This window comes from Mastigoproctus giganteus, chromosome 9 (genome assembly GCF_048544385.1).
Source record: "Mastigoproctus giganteus isolate SK-2022 chromosome 9, ASM4854438v1, whole genome shotgun sequence".
NCBI classification, from domain to species: domain Eukaryota; kingdom Metazoa; phylum Arthropoda; class Arachnida; order Uropygi; family Thelyphonidae; genus Mastigoproctus; species Mastigoproctus giganteus.
The window spans coordinates 132,244,865-132,263,070 of record NC_143583.1 but is presented as its reverse complement, the minus strand read 5'-3'; the positions used below and the strand labels follow the sequence as shown (position 1 = coordinate 132,263,070).

The window sequence follows — 18,206 nt, the reverse complement described above, 5'->3', positions numbered from 1 at the left end:
TCCCTCTTGGCCATTAATTTTCTCTAATTTCTCCAATTTGACATTAATTTCGATGTTTTATAATTATATATTAATATGTATCTATGGTACATTAGGCTATCCATTCCAGGGCTAAGTTATTATTATTATTATTATTATTATTAGCCACATGGTACAAGGAAGCCTGAGGCTTATGCTGCACCAGCCAAAAAAAAAAAAAAAAAATTCCCGAGTTACCCTGAGTGAGTGAGAGAGAGAGAGAGAGAGAGAAGTAGAAAGGAATCACCAAGAAAGAGAAGAATGATGATATCCAGCTTAGGACCCTGGGTTTGCCAAGCCCATACTCACCAGATGTGAGCCCCCGGGGTTAATTATATAAACTAGTGGGTTGGTTGGGGTCACCACAAACCTGATGCTTTCATGTAAAACTAAATTTTATAATAAGAAATATAAATTTAGTATATATATATATATATACTAAACTTATATATATATATATATATATATATATACACACTGTATTATGTTTGTAAACTGCGTGTGTTCTGTTGTGATCGATTTACCAGTTTTCTGGACGAAAACCCCAAGTTTCCGGGAGAAAAAACCGTGCTACACTTGCCTGGGGCAAACTAACTCAACCACGTTATGAAAACGCACATAAAAATTCCTCGCGTCATCAACGGGATTCGAACTCAGGTCTTTTCAACCCAGTGTGGGGAGGACGGCGATTCTCTTAACTGTGCTACACGCGAGAGCTTAATAATAGCAAAATCCTCAACATCTCTACCAGCTGGATTCGCAACTAGAAACCTGAAACCAGCTGGAGATGTGAACATTAAAATCACCAAGTAAAATTACTTCATGATAGTATAGTAATACCGGAGAAAGTCAAAAAAGTTCTAAGTGATTTGTAGAACCAGGAGAGCCATTGGTTGTTGCAGGTTTTGGACGCATCAGAAACTTAGGCTATATTGTGACTTATACAATATGTCTATAAACTGAATGTGTTCTGTGGTCGATTTCTGTTTGCTGGACGAAAATCCCGAGTTTCGGGGAAAAAATACCGTGTTACCCTCGCTGAGACCGACTAACTCACCCATGTTGTGAAAAAGATCCATAAAAATTCCTTGCATCATTGACGGGATTTGAACTGAAGTCTCTTCCACCCAGTGTGGGGTGGAAGAGACCTGAGATCTCTTCCACCGGTCTACGATGGTGATTATACCAACTGTGCAACCCACAAGGGTAAGGAGAGCGACAGAATTGGACAGGAAATCAACTTGGCAGAATGGGACAAGAAATCAAGATTAGATTCCAGATTGGGAAATTTTTAAAAGGAATTTTACAGAATGGAACGAAAGATCTAGCTTTCAGATTAGGAAATTTCTAACAAAAAATTGTGATAAGTGAACATATTTACAAGTATCCCTCCAAAGGGTAAGGAATCATTGAGTGAATATTTAAAAAGGCGAGGAGTAGTAGAAGCAACGAATATTTGAGATTCTAGCATATAAAGTAAGTGGGGCTTGGCAGACTGTAGATGGAAATGGACATCATTGAAATTAGAACTGACTATGCATATTTATGAAATGAATTAGCAAGTGTTTAGGCGATTTAGTTTTTTCGCAGATAAGTTTGATTCATTAAATTGTCTAATCAATATGCATTAATGTAGAGTAGGTGAAAGTTAGGGGAGAATGTAAAACATAACCCCAGGGGCTCACATCTGGTGAGCACGGGCTTGGCACACCCAGGGTCCTGAGCTGGATATCACCATTCTTCTCTTTCTTCGTGATTCTCCTCTCTCTCTCTCTCTCTCTCTCTCTCTCTCTCTCTCTCTCTCTCTCTCTCTCTCTCTCTCTCTCATGGTAACTCGAGAATTTTTTTTTTTTTTTTGGCTGGTGCAGCATAAGCCTCAGGCTTCCTTGCACCATATAGCTAATAATAATAATAATAATAATATTGTGTGCATCGATGAAATTTTACAAAGACGTAAACAAAAAAAGCATATAGTGCATACAAAATATCCGGACTCCTAGTCACAGCTAGCAGAGTAAATGAAGCAAGATCACGCTATAGCTAATCTCGTCTCCCACTCCTTGCAATTTGTGTGTATATTTGTGTGTATAATAATAATAATTATTATATTAGGGTTACCCATAATTGATTACATAAACCCGTATTTGTGTCTGTAAATTGCGTGTGTTCTCTGGTCGATTTGCCTGTTTTGAGGGACGAACTCCCCCACCCCCAATTTCTGGGGGGAAAACATTGCTATCTACGCCTGAGACCGAGTAACTCAGCCACGGAGTGAAAAAAGCCCATTAAAGTTCCTCGCGTCATCAACAGGAATCAAACCAGGACCTTTTCCATCCGGTGTGGGGAGGACAGTGACGATACCACTATGCTACCGCGTAGACGCAATTTGTGTGTAGAGGATTACTTGTTATGTTATTTGTTTGTTATTTTTGGTTTTTAGGAGCATTAGCAACTAAGGCCATATTGCTCCGGGGATATGCGGTGGTCATTCCCTGACCTTTCCGCATCCTCCGTATTTGGTGGTCACGGGCTCGAACCCCGGTCTTATCAAGAAGCGTGTGCTACGCACTGCCGCTCCTGCCCACCTGGCTACGGAGGCGCCCTAGAGGATTACTACCTGTACAAACGTTTAAAAGTTGTGCTCTGGAAATGTAAGAAATGTATGTGAAGACTGCACGATAGAAGAGATGGGAACATGCTGAAACTTTGCTCTGGAGGATGAACATGGATTCAACCACTTAAATCCTCCATCAAGCAAAATGGTGGTATTGCACTGGAGGTGATATTCATCTACCACCTATACATGTCTACTTGTCGTATGCAATCATCCTTTCATAATCTAAGGCGTAATGGACGATTAAATGGAGTTAGCCATTTGAATCTTCAATTAACCAAAATGTGGTATTTCACCTAGTGATTAATCTACCACCTAGCTATATCTATTTGTGATCTGCAATTATCTTTTCATAATCTAAAGCTATGTTCTCCTTATGTGGGTTGTTCGAGAAAGAGAAATGGTAATCTTAGTGTCTAATTTACACTCTCCTTTTAAAGTCATAAATGCCAAGGGCGTAACTATTGGGGACAGTAGGGGATAATTGCCACTGGGCGCCGGTCTACGGATACGCCGAGAGGGCACTAGATGGTACTATTTATTTATTTATGGGCGCAAATATATTGCATTTCCCTCGGGCGCCGTATAACCTCTCTACTCCTCTGGTAAATGCTTCAATCAGGTCAGCACGTAACTATGGTTCACAAAACTGGAGTCTACCTCTAAGAATAACTATTGTACCCATTGGCAATCTGGCTCGTCTTCTTCTTCTTCTTTTAGGGTGGCTTGTTCGAGTGGGTTAGCGTACAGGAAACCGCTTCGGAGGAAGAGGCTTTAAAGATCAATTGAAGCGGCCATTATTTTAAGAAAATGACAAATTACAGTGTATATCCAGTCCAAAGAGAGCAAAAAAATTGCAAAATGTTTGAACACAGTTGATACATGTCGTTGATCTATGTATTGTAAATGTTAATATTACACGAAATCTAGACTAGCCACTGATGACAGTGAGCGACTTCAATGTTACCAATGATCGCTACATCTCTATGTGGCTAGCAGTGGCGAACTAAGGTATTCTCGCTCCCCGGGCAGAAAGATTATTTCGGCACCCCTTTAGATATCTTAGAAATCTGCGTAAGGGCGACGACCCCAAGCTATAATCAGCTTCTGGCGCCCCTATAAGAATACCCCGGGCGACTTCCCTGTTAGCCCGCACCTTAATCTGGCACTGGTGGCTAGCACAACTACGGTAGTTTTTCCAACCATATAGAGGTTGATACTACAAAAATAGCAACTGAACTAATAGCGATCATTGCAGTTTTCAGAAAGTAATCATATTAACAAAATAGTAACAAATTATCGCTACACTGATTAAACAGCGCACTCTATAAGGAGAAATTTAATAATAATCGTATGGGATTTTTGTTGCAATTCAAAAGAACATGCGTTAATTAGTGATAGTAAACTCGGGGTTTCACTACTATACTAAAAAATAAATCAAGCACAATCGGATCATGGGCAGACAAAAACTCCCCCCCCCTCCACCAAAAAGAGTGAGGCCAGTCAACCCATCCACTTCTCCATAACATTAAGCGCTGCATAACGTAGCCGAGTAGCCCGTGACTACTAAATACGATTAATATTTGCATTGATGATTTATTGTAAACTCCACTGACCTGGTGGTCGTACGGAGTATAAACAAGAACATTATTATTAAATGTAGTTATCAAATCTATACACACTATAGTTTACAAACCTCTATACATTTCCATTATATACCATAATGAGCTCATATTAGTGATGAACAAGCTTATTAACCCTCAGGGCCATCAGAGCTTATTAGCCATGATAATCTTCCTCTTGATCCTTCCTTGCTAAAAGTGGATAGATTATATCAAGCGCCATTTCTTTGTTTACTTTTAAATTATCATTAGGTCCAGTCTCTCGTAGTGATCATCACAAAATCATCCAATTCTCAGTCAGTATTACCTAGGCTGCTAGTTGGACTACACTCCAGCTTATAAACCAGGGGCTCGCATCTCATGAGTATGGGCTTGGCACACCCAGGGTCCTGAGCGCTGGATATCATCATTCTTCTCGTTTGGCTGGTGCAGCATAAGCCTCAGGCTTCCTTGCACTAAGGCTAATAATAATAATTATTATTTTTTATCGGATGATCGGGATGGTCGCAACACATCGTGTCAACCACAGGTATGGTGCCAAAGACCCTACATAACAGCCTAGCAGCAATAGGTCTCACAGCGATCACCTACAAGGAACTCCAGAAAGTCGCAATCCTGAACACCTGTAGGATAGTCAGAGAGTTCCTCGACCAACAGTAACACCAGACATAACAACAATCACCCTGTGTACTTGGTAGCAATAGCCGTCACGAGGTGAACTCCCAATCAGGGAGAAATAATAATAATAATAATTGTACATCAACGAGGGTCGAAAACATTCAGCTTATTAGTTACTTATTTAGGTTCATCTCATCAATGATATTGTCTTATAAAGGTTGAAGGAAAACATGGTTCATTTCAGTATAAATATGGTTAATATTTATACTGAATAATCTGATACAATCTACCTGGTATCAGTGGCTGCTAATACTTTTACACGGAAGCAGCATCATGAAATCATATAAGTACGTAAAACACTACTTGCCCATACGAGGAATTACAGAATGGGAACATCGCCAGGGGTGATTATTAGTCATCGTAAAAACATGAAGTAACCAAGAAAGGAAATTTCGGTCAAAATTGAGAGTCAGTATAAGAACAGAATAATGACAAAATAAATACCACTCACATCACCAAATACCAACCTTATAATTTTCATGTTAATCAGAAATTAATATCCCGAGAAATTTCAGAATAGCAGTTTCCACTTTTTTTTTTTTTTTTTGATACTTTGAAAATGAGATGCCAATAAGCTCAGTTTTTAATCTTGTCGCTAAATTTTTAAATAAATATGAAAAATGTTGATATTTAATTCTCCCACCGAAATAAGTACACCTTTTGTAAATTTTGTTGTCATTGCTTGAGAGAATGAAAAGGTAATTTTACAAAAGGGACTATCCATTTCTCTTTTTGAGGTTTCACGTTTCTGCATACGTGGAAACACGGTTCATGCCTGAGAACCTGTCAAAACGTTATTGCAGACTCAGGTTGACTACCACCGTTGGAAGTCCACTGTTCCAATGCAGTGTTCTGCAAACCTTTTTTATATATACTGTACAGCATATATATTAACGGTGCACACCACATCTACAATAAACAGTCGAAGGTAACCACCATCCAGAATAGCATATTATGATCACTGGTCATTCGCATCGTGTAGAAAAGGCCCTTTAAATCCCATTAAGATAGTATTTTTATGGGCTTTTTTTTTTTTTTTTTTCACACTGTGCACTATTTCGTCTCCTGGAATCTAGGAGTTTTCATCCAGAAAAACAAGTGAACCGATCATAGAAAAATTCACAAGCACAATACTGTCCAACCGACTTGTCTGTATCCCTCAGGGTATATGCACATTACTGATCAGGTGTTTTTTATTATTATTATTATCCTTAACAAGATTTCATTATTGCACTTCTTGATGTGTACTAATAAAGTATGTTATATTGTATTATTATTATTATCTTCTTTCTTCTCCTTATGGTATTATTATTTTTTTATTTCTTCCTAATGGAAGAGTGGTTCCACCCCGTGACGGGTACTAGTACTAAGTGCACAGGGCGGTTATTATATCTGGTGTTATTGTTGATCCAGGAACTCTCTGACTATCCTACAGGTGTTTAGGATCGCGACTTTCTAGAGTTCCTGTATGTGTTCTCTAGACGACCCTTGTATGTCCTGGGGTTCATACTTGTAACACGATACACTTTTTTTGATCAACTGGTATTTCCTTGCTAGCTTTTGATGTATTATCTTGGCGATCTGTTCGTGCCTATCAGTGTATTCCATCTGCGGTGATGTGTTAGATCGTTTCTGGGGCCAGAGGGGTTCGTCGAGATGTGTCATCTGACACTCCGGGCTCCTTGGCGATGTATTTCTATAGTTTCCGGATTATTTTTTTACCTTCTTACTTTTATTTATAATTTTTTTATTATTTTATTTATTTATTTTTTTACTTCAGCTTCATTTTATTTATTTTATTAGTAATTTCTTTTTTTACTTTGTATCTATATATATTTTTTATTTTATATTGCTTCTTTTTTTAATACTGTTTTATTTTATTTTATTTACTTTTTTCTACTCTTACCTATAAATTTTTATTTTAGTTTATTTTATTTTACTTATTTTTTTAACTAACTTTTTTTTTTAATTATGATTTTATTTTTTATTTTTTCTGAATGCTGGTACCCTAAGTTTGGGTAGCTGTGGGTATGGTATTTGCTGGCACCCATTGGTATAGCACTATCTCCAGTGGGTGCAGGACTTCACCCACTTCGGAGCAGACGAAGATTGTAATGGTCTATCTCCACTTGACTAAGGACATATCTAGTTGTGGCCCACCTCCTCGTGGTGTAGACGGGTACCAGGCACGCTTCCAAGGAAATCGTCTGCCCGGTGGCAAAGAGGCCAGAAACAACATAACATAACACAACACAACACATAATACACGCAAACATAACACTACACGTTTCTGGCCGCTTTACAGAGTTTTGTATCATCACAGAGTAACATGGCAGAGATGAACTTATGTTCCTGGAGCCGCTGTACAGAAGGTACTATACATGTCTACATATAGTTCCCGGATGTCTGCACGTGTAGCACAATGGCATCATCACCGCCCTCCCCACACAGGGTGGAAAAGGCCCGGGTTCGAATTCCGTCGATGACGCAAGGAACTTTAATGGGCTTTTTTCACTCCGTGGCTGAGTTAGTCGGTCTCAGGCATAGATAGCAAGTTTTCCCCCAGAAACTGTGGTTTTTCGTCCAGCAAAACAGACAAATCGACTATAGAATACACGCAATTAACAGACATAAGACACACAGCACGGCAGATCAATTTAATTATTCGGGTGGCTTAAACAAAAATAATATAGTTCCCGGATGTCTGCATGGTAGCACCACTGTCCTAATTCGCCACATTTCCTCCCTACACCGGGTGGAAAAGGCCCGCGTTCTAATCCTGTTGATGACACGAGGAACTTTAATGAGCGTCTTTTTTCCCCCTTGCTATCTACGCCTGCGACCGACTAACTCAGCCACAGAGTGAAAAAAGCCCATTAAAGTTCCTTGCGTCATCGACAGGATTCAAACTCGGGCCTTTTCCACTCGGTATGGGAAGGACGGTAACGATACCACTGTGCTACTGCGCAAACGTTTGTGGTGTCTTTGTCCTTAGCATTCAGATAGGTTACTCCTTGAGTCAGAGACTCAGGGATTGGGTCAGGGTGCTTTATCTGGGTGATCTACTTTGCTGTTTGCCTGTGTGTGCATCTGAAGTTCTTGTATCAGTAGTTTATAGTGTCTATATCCATAGCTGAGTGGTCAGGAGCGGGAATGCAATAGCACACGCTCTTTGAGTAGACCGGGGTTCAAGCCTGACTGCTGAATATGGTCGATCTGCCAACCTGCACTGGACCAGCGTGGCAGATTATTGTCCATTTCCCTCAGCATGAATTGTTGAGGAGGCTCCCATCCTGCAGTGGGTTGATAATGACTGCAGTTTACCCTTTTTTTTTATTTCTAGGGTTCACCAGTTGTGGAACTTCCTGATGGGCTGTTGTATTTATTTCTCCTGAATCTCCCAATCTATCATTTCTTGTATATCCTTAGTTTTCTTCCATTCTTGGTCTATCCAGAGGGTATGGCTGTTATGGCTAACTTCGCAGCACCACAGGCTACGCCAGAACTCCTCGAGCGCCTTCTGGTTAGGGTGACCGTTGCCTTTTCCAATTTTTCTGTAGAAGGCTCTGTCTGCGCGGTAGCTCCAGGGGCTCACATCTGGTGAGTATGGGCTTGGCACACCCAGGGTCCTGAGCTAGATATCATCATTCTTCTTTTCTTGGTGATTCCTTTCTACTTCTGTCAATCTCTGTTCTCTCTCTCAGGGTAACTCGGGAATATATATATTTTTTTGGCTGGTGCAGCATAAGCCTCAGGCTTCCTTGCACCATATGGCTAATAATAATAATATTGTCACCATCCTTCCCATACTGGGTGGAAAAGGCCAGAGTTCGAATCCCGTCGATGACACGAGGAACCTTGGGCTTTTTTCACTCTATGGCCGAGTTAGTAGGTTTCCGGCGTAGATAAAGATTTTTTCCCCTCCAGAAATGTTTTTTTTTTTTTTGGTACAGCAAAACAGGTAAATTGACCAGAGAACACACGCAATTTAGATATAATACATATATGGGCATATATAAGAAATTATGGGTGGCTCTAATATAATAGTTTGTAGAAGGCTCTCTGGTTTTCATCAAATATCCTATTTGTTTTCCTCTGGGCACTCTCCCAAAACGACGAAGTCTCTCATTGAGTGCAAAGAGATTCTGCTTAAGGGCAAACAGATATTCTTTGATTCTCTGTTTATATGTTTCGTGTTTGTTGTGCTGTTTGAGGATGGTCTTCTCTTTCCTGATAAGCTTCTTATATCTGTTATCCCATTGGTAATGGATCAGTGGGCCTATCTTCGCTCTTAGCGCTTGTATTTTTTGCTGTAGCCATATCTTCCAGGCTGGTGGTGATTTGGTTGTAATTCTTGTACTTACTGTTCCTCTTCCTCCTTCAGATCTGTTTTTTTTGTTCTTATGAAAGATGGCGCCATTCGCTCCACTGTCATCCGTGGGAGAGTGTCTCCGACTTTTCGAACTGACTCCTCTACCAAAATCCGGATTCGACCTTGGGTCCATCACATTAGTGGTCCAGTGTCACTGGGCTAATCGCGCCCCTTCATCATTATTATTATTAAGAGTAATTGTATTACTCTACATGGAATCCCGAACAAATTTTGGTAAATGTTGCTTTTTGATTTAGGAGAAATTATTCTATTTTCCACCTAAAATATTTAATTAGGAAATTTTAATGATCCAGTTCATTAATTTTGTATGTTATATTATTTTATAAGGTGAAATGTTCTGCTTGTAATGATTCACTTCTTTCTGTTTTTTTTTTTTTTTTGAAGTGGATCTTATTCAGTAACATGTTTAGAAAAATCTTAATTGTTTGTATTGCAACTTGTTGACAAGGAATTTTAATTTCCTTATCAAATTTTTTATGTAAACAAATTTCTGACAAATAAAAATCGCATTGTATTGCATTCAAAATAGCACACACTGAACAATGTTTAGAATTTAGTCGATACTAATTTTGATTGTGTAAAATTTATTAAAAAACTATTTGAGTTTATAAAATGCTCTTGTTACTGTTCATTTAGGAAAACCGATCGGTAGCTATGCCACCCCCACAACTGGATATCCCAGAAGTGGTGATCACAAAATCTCAAGATGTGGATGAAAACAAAGAGAGAGGCAACTGGTCGAGTGGAGTGGAGTTTCTTCTATCGTGTCTTAGTTACGCTGTAGGTCTGGGCAACATATGGCGGTTTCCTTACCTGTGTTATAGGAACGGAGGAGGTAAGAAGAAAACCAAAGCTTGAATACTGAATTTACAAAACCTACTCTATGCATATTATTTCTCCATCTATTGACAATTTGCCATTTCAAATAAAGTAAATAATAAAAAATTCATCCTTGCATATTTGCAAGGAATACAAAGTAATTTGTAGAGACTTTACTAAACTACTTCCTACTATCTGATGTTGCGGAGTTGGCTAGGTCGAATAAATTCAAAGAATTAGACGAATTATTAAAGGAGATAAACGTGGGTTCGATATATATATATATATATATATATATATATATATATATATTTTGTCTTCCAACTTCCATTGTACCTAAGATAAACGTATTGTACTACATTTGTTGTATTACATTGTTTAATATTACAGTTGTTACATTATTTTAGCATTGTACACAAAGTAACAGCATATTATTTTTGTAAATTACATATAATCCATGGTCACTTTTCCTGTTCTGCATATTGAAAATCTTACAAAATTCAAAGAAACCTAAAATAAACTTAGTTGGCTACTGTTCGAAAAGCTTTTCAGTTTTTTTTTCGTCCTTGAATGGAATAAATCATTCCCTTTTTGCAATGGCAACCACTGGTGATTTTCACTGGTGGTACCAAAATAACTTTGTTCTCTGATTTTGATCAAAATCAAAACATCGATTTTCTACAATATTCAAATAAGTTAGAGGTCAGCCTAATCCTGTACTTTCAAATTTATCATATATATATATATATATATTTTATTTATCTATTGTGGTTTGCGACACCGACCAAACCATGGCAACTCCGTGCTACCGTACAGATATAGGCCAATCAATGTAGTGTAGTGTGGGTATCATAATGCAGTGTCATGTTATGTTGGTTATGTGTGACTGGCCACTTAGCCTAGCTAACGACGAAAAGTCAGCTCAAGCTCGTTTCCATCCCTATCACATGAAGCCGGGCTAGGGACATACTGTCTAGCACCCCCCCCCCCAAGTGGGGTCATACAGCTCCATTTTTTTTTTTTTTTTTTTTGGTAGTTGTTGGCGCATCGGCTTCTGTGGCCATATTGCACCTCCCAAGGTTTTTGCAGTACTTTGATCCAAGCCCGAGGCGGGAATCGAACCCGCGACCTTTGGGTTGCCGGGGAGGTACTTTACCCACTCGGCTAGCCCGGTCGGCTTTACAGCTCCATAAACTCCTCTCCAACTGGATCCTTACACCAACCTAAATAGATCATAGAATGTTATTTTAGTTAACTCTGGCATTCCACAAGGGGTTACTTTCTGCCGTGCTTTTTGTTGGAACGTTTCGACCTTTCCTTCAGCGTCATGAAAATGTTACGTCTTGTGCAGATAAATTAAAATATCTGCTACAACGTCTCTACAGCATTTGCAATAGTCAGTGAAATTGTTCTTTGTCAAATGGAAAAGGAATTTTCCTCCTTAAAAAGCATTAATCTGTCAATAAATCCTGCTAAATCTGAGCATCTTCAAATTTCTAATAAGAGATTCCCCTTCAAACTGGTAAATCAGTTAAAGTTTGCGATTCGAAGTGCAAAGTCACATAAAGATCTTGGAATCATTTTTGACTCCAAATTTAATTTTGTTTCTCATGTTGAATCTCTCATATTGTAATCTACTAAATTTGTTTAGCTGTTGAAACAGAAACAGTTCCAACAACTCAAATGCTACTCAAAATATTATTCGTGTTTTTCATTATGTTTGTTCATCCGTTCATTCTTTATGTTTCCTCTGTTTCAACATGAGTTGCTAATCTTACTTTCAAAAACTTGAGGCATTGGACCATTGGTTTTTGAACTGGGTTAAGACAAGGTTTGAAAAGATGAAGTCAAAACAGCTGGTGATCAAATGGTTAGAATATTTCAACTGAAGAACTCAGTTATTAAAGCAAATCTTGCGCAGCTTGGTAGGTTGGCCCTTTAAATGCCTTCAGTTATGATTAATTATTGTATGGCAGGTTCCGCGCCCGGCTGCTCAAATCAGGTGAAATTTCGTATCTTTAATTAACAGGTTATGGAGGCGTGATAGTTACTTTTACAAACAAGTATGGACTAGGTATTGGTTTTCTAAACCAGCGATTCCTGAACTGGGGTCCGCGAAACGATCCTCTGGAACTGATCTGGTCAAATTATTCGTTCTATGTATAGCAAATTGATGATAGATAAAGTTATTATATATTTATGTAAAAATAAGAATAAAGTTGAGTTGTTTTAAACATAAAACTTTGAATTTTCTTTTCAGAAAACTCAGTGTGCATACATATACATACACACACACACAGAAACATACGTGTATATATATGTGTGTATGTATATATATATATATATATATATAGGGTGATTCACTACCAGTGCGACAAACTTACAGGAGGTGTAGGGGGCACAAAAACGAATCGGAATCACATAGCATTACAGGGTCCGAAATGCCTTCGTCGTGCAGTAGAGGGCATTGAACAGGAGGTCACGTGAACAGCGATCCCGCTGGAAGTCAGCATTTGCGAACCGGTTCCCGAGGCAGTAGGATGGATGAGTATTCAAACGTTGAACTGGCTGACATGCACCTCGCGTATGGAGCTGCGGACTGTGATGGGCGCGCTGCTCTGCGCTTGTACCAGGAACGTTTCCCACACAGGCGTGCTCCTCATCATACGATTTTTGCACGTGTGCACTGAAGGTTACGTGAGACTGGTTTTTTTCACGAGAGGTACCATGAATCGAGAACGAATGACGAGGACGCCAGACAATGAGGAGAATGTCCTATGTCTTGCAGAAGGCAATCCGAGTACGAGTACTTGAGCGATAGGCCAATAATTGGGTATTTCCCAATCCACTGTATGGAGGATACTGTCAACAAACCAAATGAGTTCATACCAAATGAGTCAACAAACCAAATGACTTTTGCTACTTGGTTTCTTCAACAGAGTGCGGCAGACAGTGCATTTGCTGCGTCCGTATTGTTCAAGGATGAGCCAAGTTTCAAAAGAGAGGGAACCTTCAATCAACATAACGCCCATTTGTGGGCTTTGGAGAACCCCCATGGTACGGGAACATGTGCAACTCAATGCCATTTCTCTGTCAATGTTTGGGCCGGCATTGTTGGAGACCACCTCATTGGACCGTACCTTCTGCCCCCTCATCTGGACGGTAGGGCATACTTGATCGTTCTACAGCAAGTCCTGCCCGAACTTATTGTATGTATGTATGTATGTATTTAACTGTCGAAGGGTGGCACCCGGACATACATCCATCTCCACCAATTTATCATATAATATCATATTCTCATAATGGCCTGTTAGTGTAAGTGTGTGTAATGTGTTATAAGTCAAACAGGCTACTCTGCCACCAGGTGATAGTCCATTGGGCAATTACCACCTGGTGCCCATCCCTGGCACGAGGAGCTATGCCTGGATCTATTAACTCTGGCTGTGCATATTGCACCTAAATCCCGCACCTACCAGTAAGGGTGCAAGACTGGTGGGTGCCAGCAGTCCCGCTCCTGGGGTGCCCACACCCAAGAGCCAGCAAAAAAAAAAAAAAAAAAAAGCACCAACTAGGAGAATACATCTTACTAGTGAGTGCAACAATCCCACCTCATGGTCATTCCACAAGGCCAGCCAAAAAAAAAAAATTCTCCCCGCCTCCAAGACAGAATGCCTATCCATCCAGAGGAGGGGAAAAAAAAAAAAAAAAAACAGGTCTTTAGTCAGTATTAGTAACAACATGTATACTCCTCCTTTTATTAAATGTCAACCTGCAAAACCGTTGAAATTCAACAAAATTCCTTTCATTAGACAGCCAAATTAATTCAGAACCCCTAATAAAATTAGGTACCAAATTAAATAAGTCTAATCTAAATTCATCATACAAATTGCATTCATATAAGATATGATCCCATGTTTCCAACCTTCCACAAACACAGTAAGGATCTTCCACTACACTAAACTGATGCAACTTACTTTTTAAGGAACCATGCCCCGTAATCAAATATGAGCATTCCATACTTGGATAAAACCAGCGATGCAATTTTTTATTAAAATTAAATTCCACACTAGGTATAAATAAATAAGTTACTCTACCAGTACTACTGGAATCCCAACGGTCCTGCCATAATTTAATTAATTTCACCAAAATTTCTTTCTTCTGCCCGAACTTATTGAAGAAGCACATGTTCCTCAGTTGTTGTGCCGCTCAATGTGGTTCCAGCATGATGGGGCTCCCCCACATTACACCAATGACATCCGCCAACACCTAAACGTTACATTTGGACAGCATTGGATAGGTCGTGGTGGTCCGGTTCATTGGCCTACTAGATCGCCAGACCTATCATGCCTGGACATCTTCTGCTGGGGTCAAATGAAGACACTGGTGTACGAGACCCCCGTTGATTCAGTTGAAGACCTCGTCGCTCACATCTCTGTAGCTGCCAGGGAGATTCGAGACATGCCAGGAATCTTCCAGAACGCTAGGGATTCCATGCGGCGGCACTGTGAAGCCTGTTTGACTGCTTCTGGTCGAACTTTCGAACACCTTCTGTAGCATGGCTTTTTGCCAATGTAAAACTTGTCATTAAAATGATTTCTCTTACACTAACGAGTTGCTGCTTCTGTTCTGTTCTTTGCTTCTTTGTTCACGCGACCTCCCTCATGACGAAGGCATTTCGGACCCTGCAATGCTGTGTGATTCCGATTCATCTTTGTGCCCCCTACACCTCCTGGAAGTTTGTCACACTGGTAGTGAATCACCCTGTGTGTGTGTGTGTGTATATATATACACACACACACACACATATATATATATATATATATACACACACACCGTAAACCTTGTTTTCAATTTTGAAGGGGTCCATAGATCTCAGTAGTTCGGAAACCACTGTTCTAAACCATTAGATTTCCCCCTCTTCTTTCTAGAGCGTATTTTTAAAGAATAATTCCCAAATAAGTTCTAATTTTCAGAGGTATTAACCATTATCAACTGGTTCACAACTCTGAATTAGCAACCATATATGCATTTTGCTCTGTACTATTAAAGTGGAATATTTTGTAGAGGTAATATTGCGAAATTGTTATCTGTAAATATAACCTATAAATTATGAGTTTTTGTTTGTTTTATTCCTAAATTGTTCTTGTCCTCCGGAGTTAATATGCTTTTCTGTAACAACAAAATATTGCAAGCCCCCCTCACTTCTCTTTGTATGTTGTACTGAAGAAGCTATTCTTGTTTAGTAATAACAACGACTAATCTCAGTTCTTCATCACACTTGATGTATCCTGTAATTATTTTGTTCTGTAATCTTAATGAGTAGCACAGTTGGTATAATCACAGTCCTTCCACCGGATGGAAAAAGCCCGAGATTCTGTCAATGTTGCGAAGAAATTCGACTTTTTTTCGTCCTCCGTGGCTTAGTTAGTCGGTCTCAGGAGTGGACAGCAATGTTTTCCTCCCTGGAAAATCGGTTTTTAAATTCAGCAAAACAGGCAAATCTGCCACAGAATACGTGCAGTTTATGGATATATTACACATGGGCAGATGAATTGGGTTTCGGGTGGCTCTAATGTTGCTAAAATAACTTATGTGGAAGTCACGTGTTCGAAATTCTCATGTGCAGTGTGCAGTCCCAGGTATTGCTTTGCCATCATTTCTGTAGAATGCCCCTTTTTTATTATAATTTAGGTCACGCTACTCAAAATTCTGAAAGTGACTTTAAAAATAAGCCGCCGTAGCAAAATGGTGTACGCAATGGTTCACTCAAAGTGCATGCACTTTGAGTGAACGTGGATTAAGCCCCAGTGACTAATGTTGTTGTAGGGTTTAGGAGCATCAGCGACTAAGGCTATATATTGCTCCGTGTATACTGTCTGTAAATTGCGTGTATTCTATGGTCGATTTTCTGTTTTGCTGGACAAAAAACCCAAGTTTCCGGGAGAAAGCATGATTAATGAACATGGTAATTCTAGTACTCTCTCAATCTTGTGAAATGATCTCCTTGACATGGGCATGTTTGGAGAGCCCTGGGTTTCAATCCTGTCGATCACTAGAGGAATTTCAATGTGACATATCAATATGACCTTAGGGATAACCCTTGCAGGTAGAATAGTTGGTATAATCGCTGTCCATCCTATAACGGTGGAAAAAACTCGAGTTTGAATCCCGTCGATGACGTGAAGTATGTTTATGGGCGTTTTTCGCGGCTGAGTTAGTTGGTCTCAGGCGAGAGTAGCATGGTTTCATCTCCTAGAAATTCAGGTTTTTCGTCCAGCAAAACAGGCAAATCGACTATAGAATAGACGCAATTTACTGAGATGATATACATAAGGTGAAAAATATGGTCTAAGTCGCAGATGAGTCCTACAACAACCTCAGGGATAGCAAAACGAAACCAGGAAATAAATGTTATATATCTTTTAACGAATATACAATTGGGACAATAAATAACATTGTATTATTACAGTGTAATTTTATGATTATTTCTTTTGATTCATTAGTTTTGCATACCGTATTTAATGAAGAAAACCTATTTTCTAGAGTGGTAACAATTGTAAATCAGGGCCCTGAGGTTGCGTTAGCTGTGGGCATGTTCTAAGGTGCATAAGTACACGCACTTTGAATGACCAGGGGTGCTTTATATGGTTCACGCTCACATGACTGCTAAATATAGTGCTGCTTCTTGTATTATCTCTATCTTGTCCTGGCGTATAAACAAAAGAAATGCGGGACCTTGGGTTTGAACCTTCCCCTTGTGTGAACTGTTTCAGGCTGAGTTCACAAGTGGAAGTGCTTATTTCCCAACCTAACCAATTTTTCACACATCTAAGTTATATTGGTTTCTAGGGGTAATAAGCACTGCCGAGTCCGCTCACGAATCGGATGTTTTAATCCCCCCCCCCCAGCTCACAACTAGTTGGTAACAAAGTACAGTACTGTATAGTTTCAAGTTGACTTTTTATGATATCCGATTTTAGTAATATTCGATTTTTCGTCATTATTCTTATAATATGTTATATATTTTCATAAATTCCCTAATACAGTATTTAATTATTGCAACCATGTAAAACCTAATACAGTATTAGTTTAGTCATGTAATAATAGTGTCGGATGTTCGCTCGTATTAAATATAAAAAAGTAATAATAATAAATAAATAACAAAAAAAATTTAAACTAAATATAAACATAGTTCATCAGACACGAAATCCTACATTTGAAAAATGTACAGTAAGTGATAAGAAATTAGAGATATCAATAATGGGTAAGACTTCAGAGAACGGTACCCCTTACAAAATGGCGTCGAGTAGAAGAGGGAGAAAGCAGTGACGTCCGATTCATAACTCCGCCCACTCACTGCGTTTCCTCTCGATGACTGCACGTGGCGAATGTCACGTGACAACAGTACGTCGGAGCTGAAAAACAAAATTAACGGCAAAACGGCATTTTTTTTCGGTGCAGCAAGTAACAGAAATACGATTTATTCCGGGGAAACGAAATGTCACGTAAAATAACATCTCAGAGTTAAAACGAAGAAAAATTTAAAAAGAAACACCATTTTTTTTTTTTTTTTAAACAAGAAACAAAAATAGGGGTTTTTGCTTGAAACCCTCCCGAAGTCGCGTAAAAATATAACCTCTTTTCACTAAAATAACAAGTGCAATTAACAATAAAATTCCTTTTTGTATATACCCAATATGCCAATAGATTTTTTTTTTGGAAAAAGAGATGGGAAAAGAAAACTCACCTCTTCAGTCCTGGCATGCGGGCTCGCGACAGCAAAAAACAACGAAACAGTTTACCTGCAGGATGGAACGAGATACACGACAAACTTCAGGACGACGCGAGGAACCACGTGGGTAAGCTAACCTAATATTAATTTTCTGGGCACTTACGGTAATTAAAAAGATGTTAAAGGAAAAATATGAACAATTTATGAATATTTCCAACTTTCACTTTTCGTTAACTCAGAGAGACACAAGGTAACACGCGAACATAACCAGTAAACGTGACTACGAAACGATACGAATTTCGCATTTACCGCTTCGCTACAATGACATCG

The 18,206-nt window shown here is 39.2% G+C and overlaps 1 protein-coding gene across 2 annotated transcripts in view; it reads left to right on the top strand.

Annotated features, from left to right (window-relative positions):
* LOC150080740 (sodium- and chloride-dependent glycine transporter 1-like) overlaps positions 1-18,206 on the top strand; it is a 263,490-nt gene that overhangs the window by 66,382 nt on the left and 178,902 nt on the right. For both annotated transcript variants that reach the window (XM_090381755.1, XM_090381754.1), the window contains one exon: positions 9,962-10,160. In XM_090381755.1, the coding sequence (XP_090237881.1) occupies positions 9,980-10,160 (181 nt within the window). In that variant the 5' untranslated portion in view covers positions 9,962-9,979. The remainder of the gene's footprint in view (positions 1-9,961; positions 10,161-18,206) is intronic.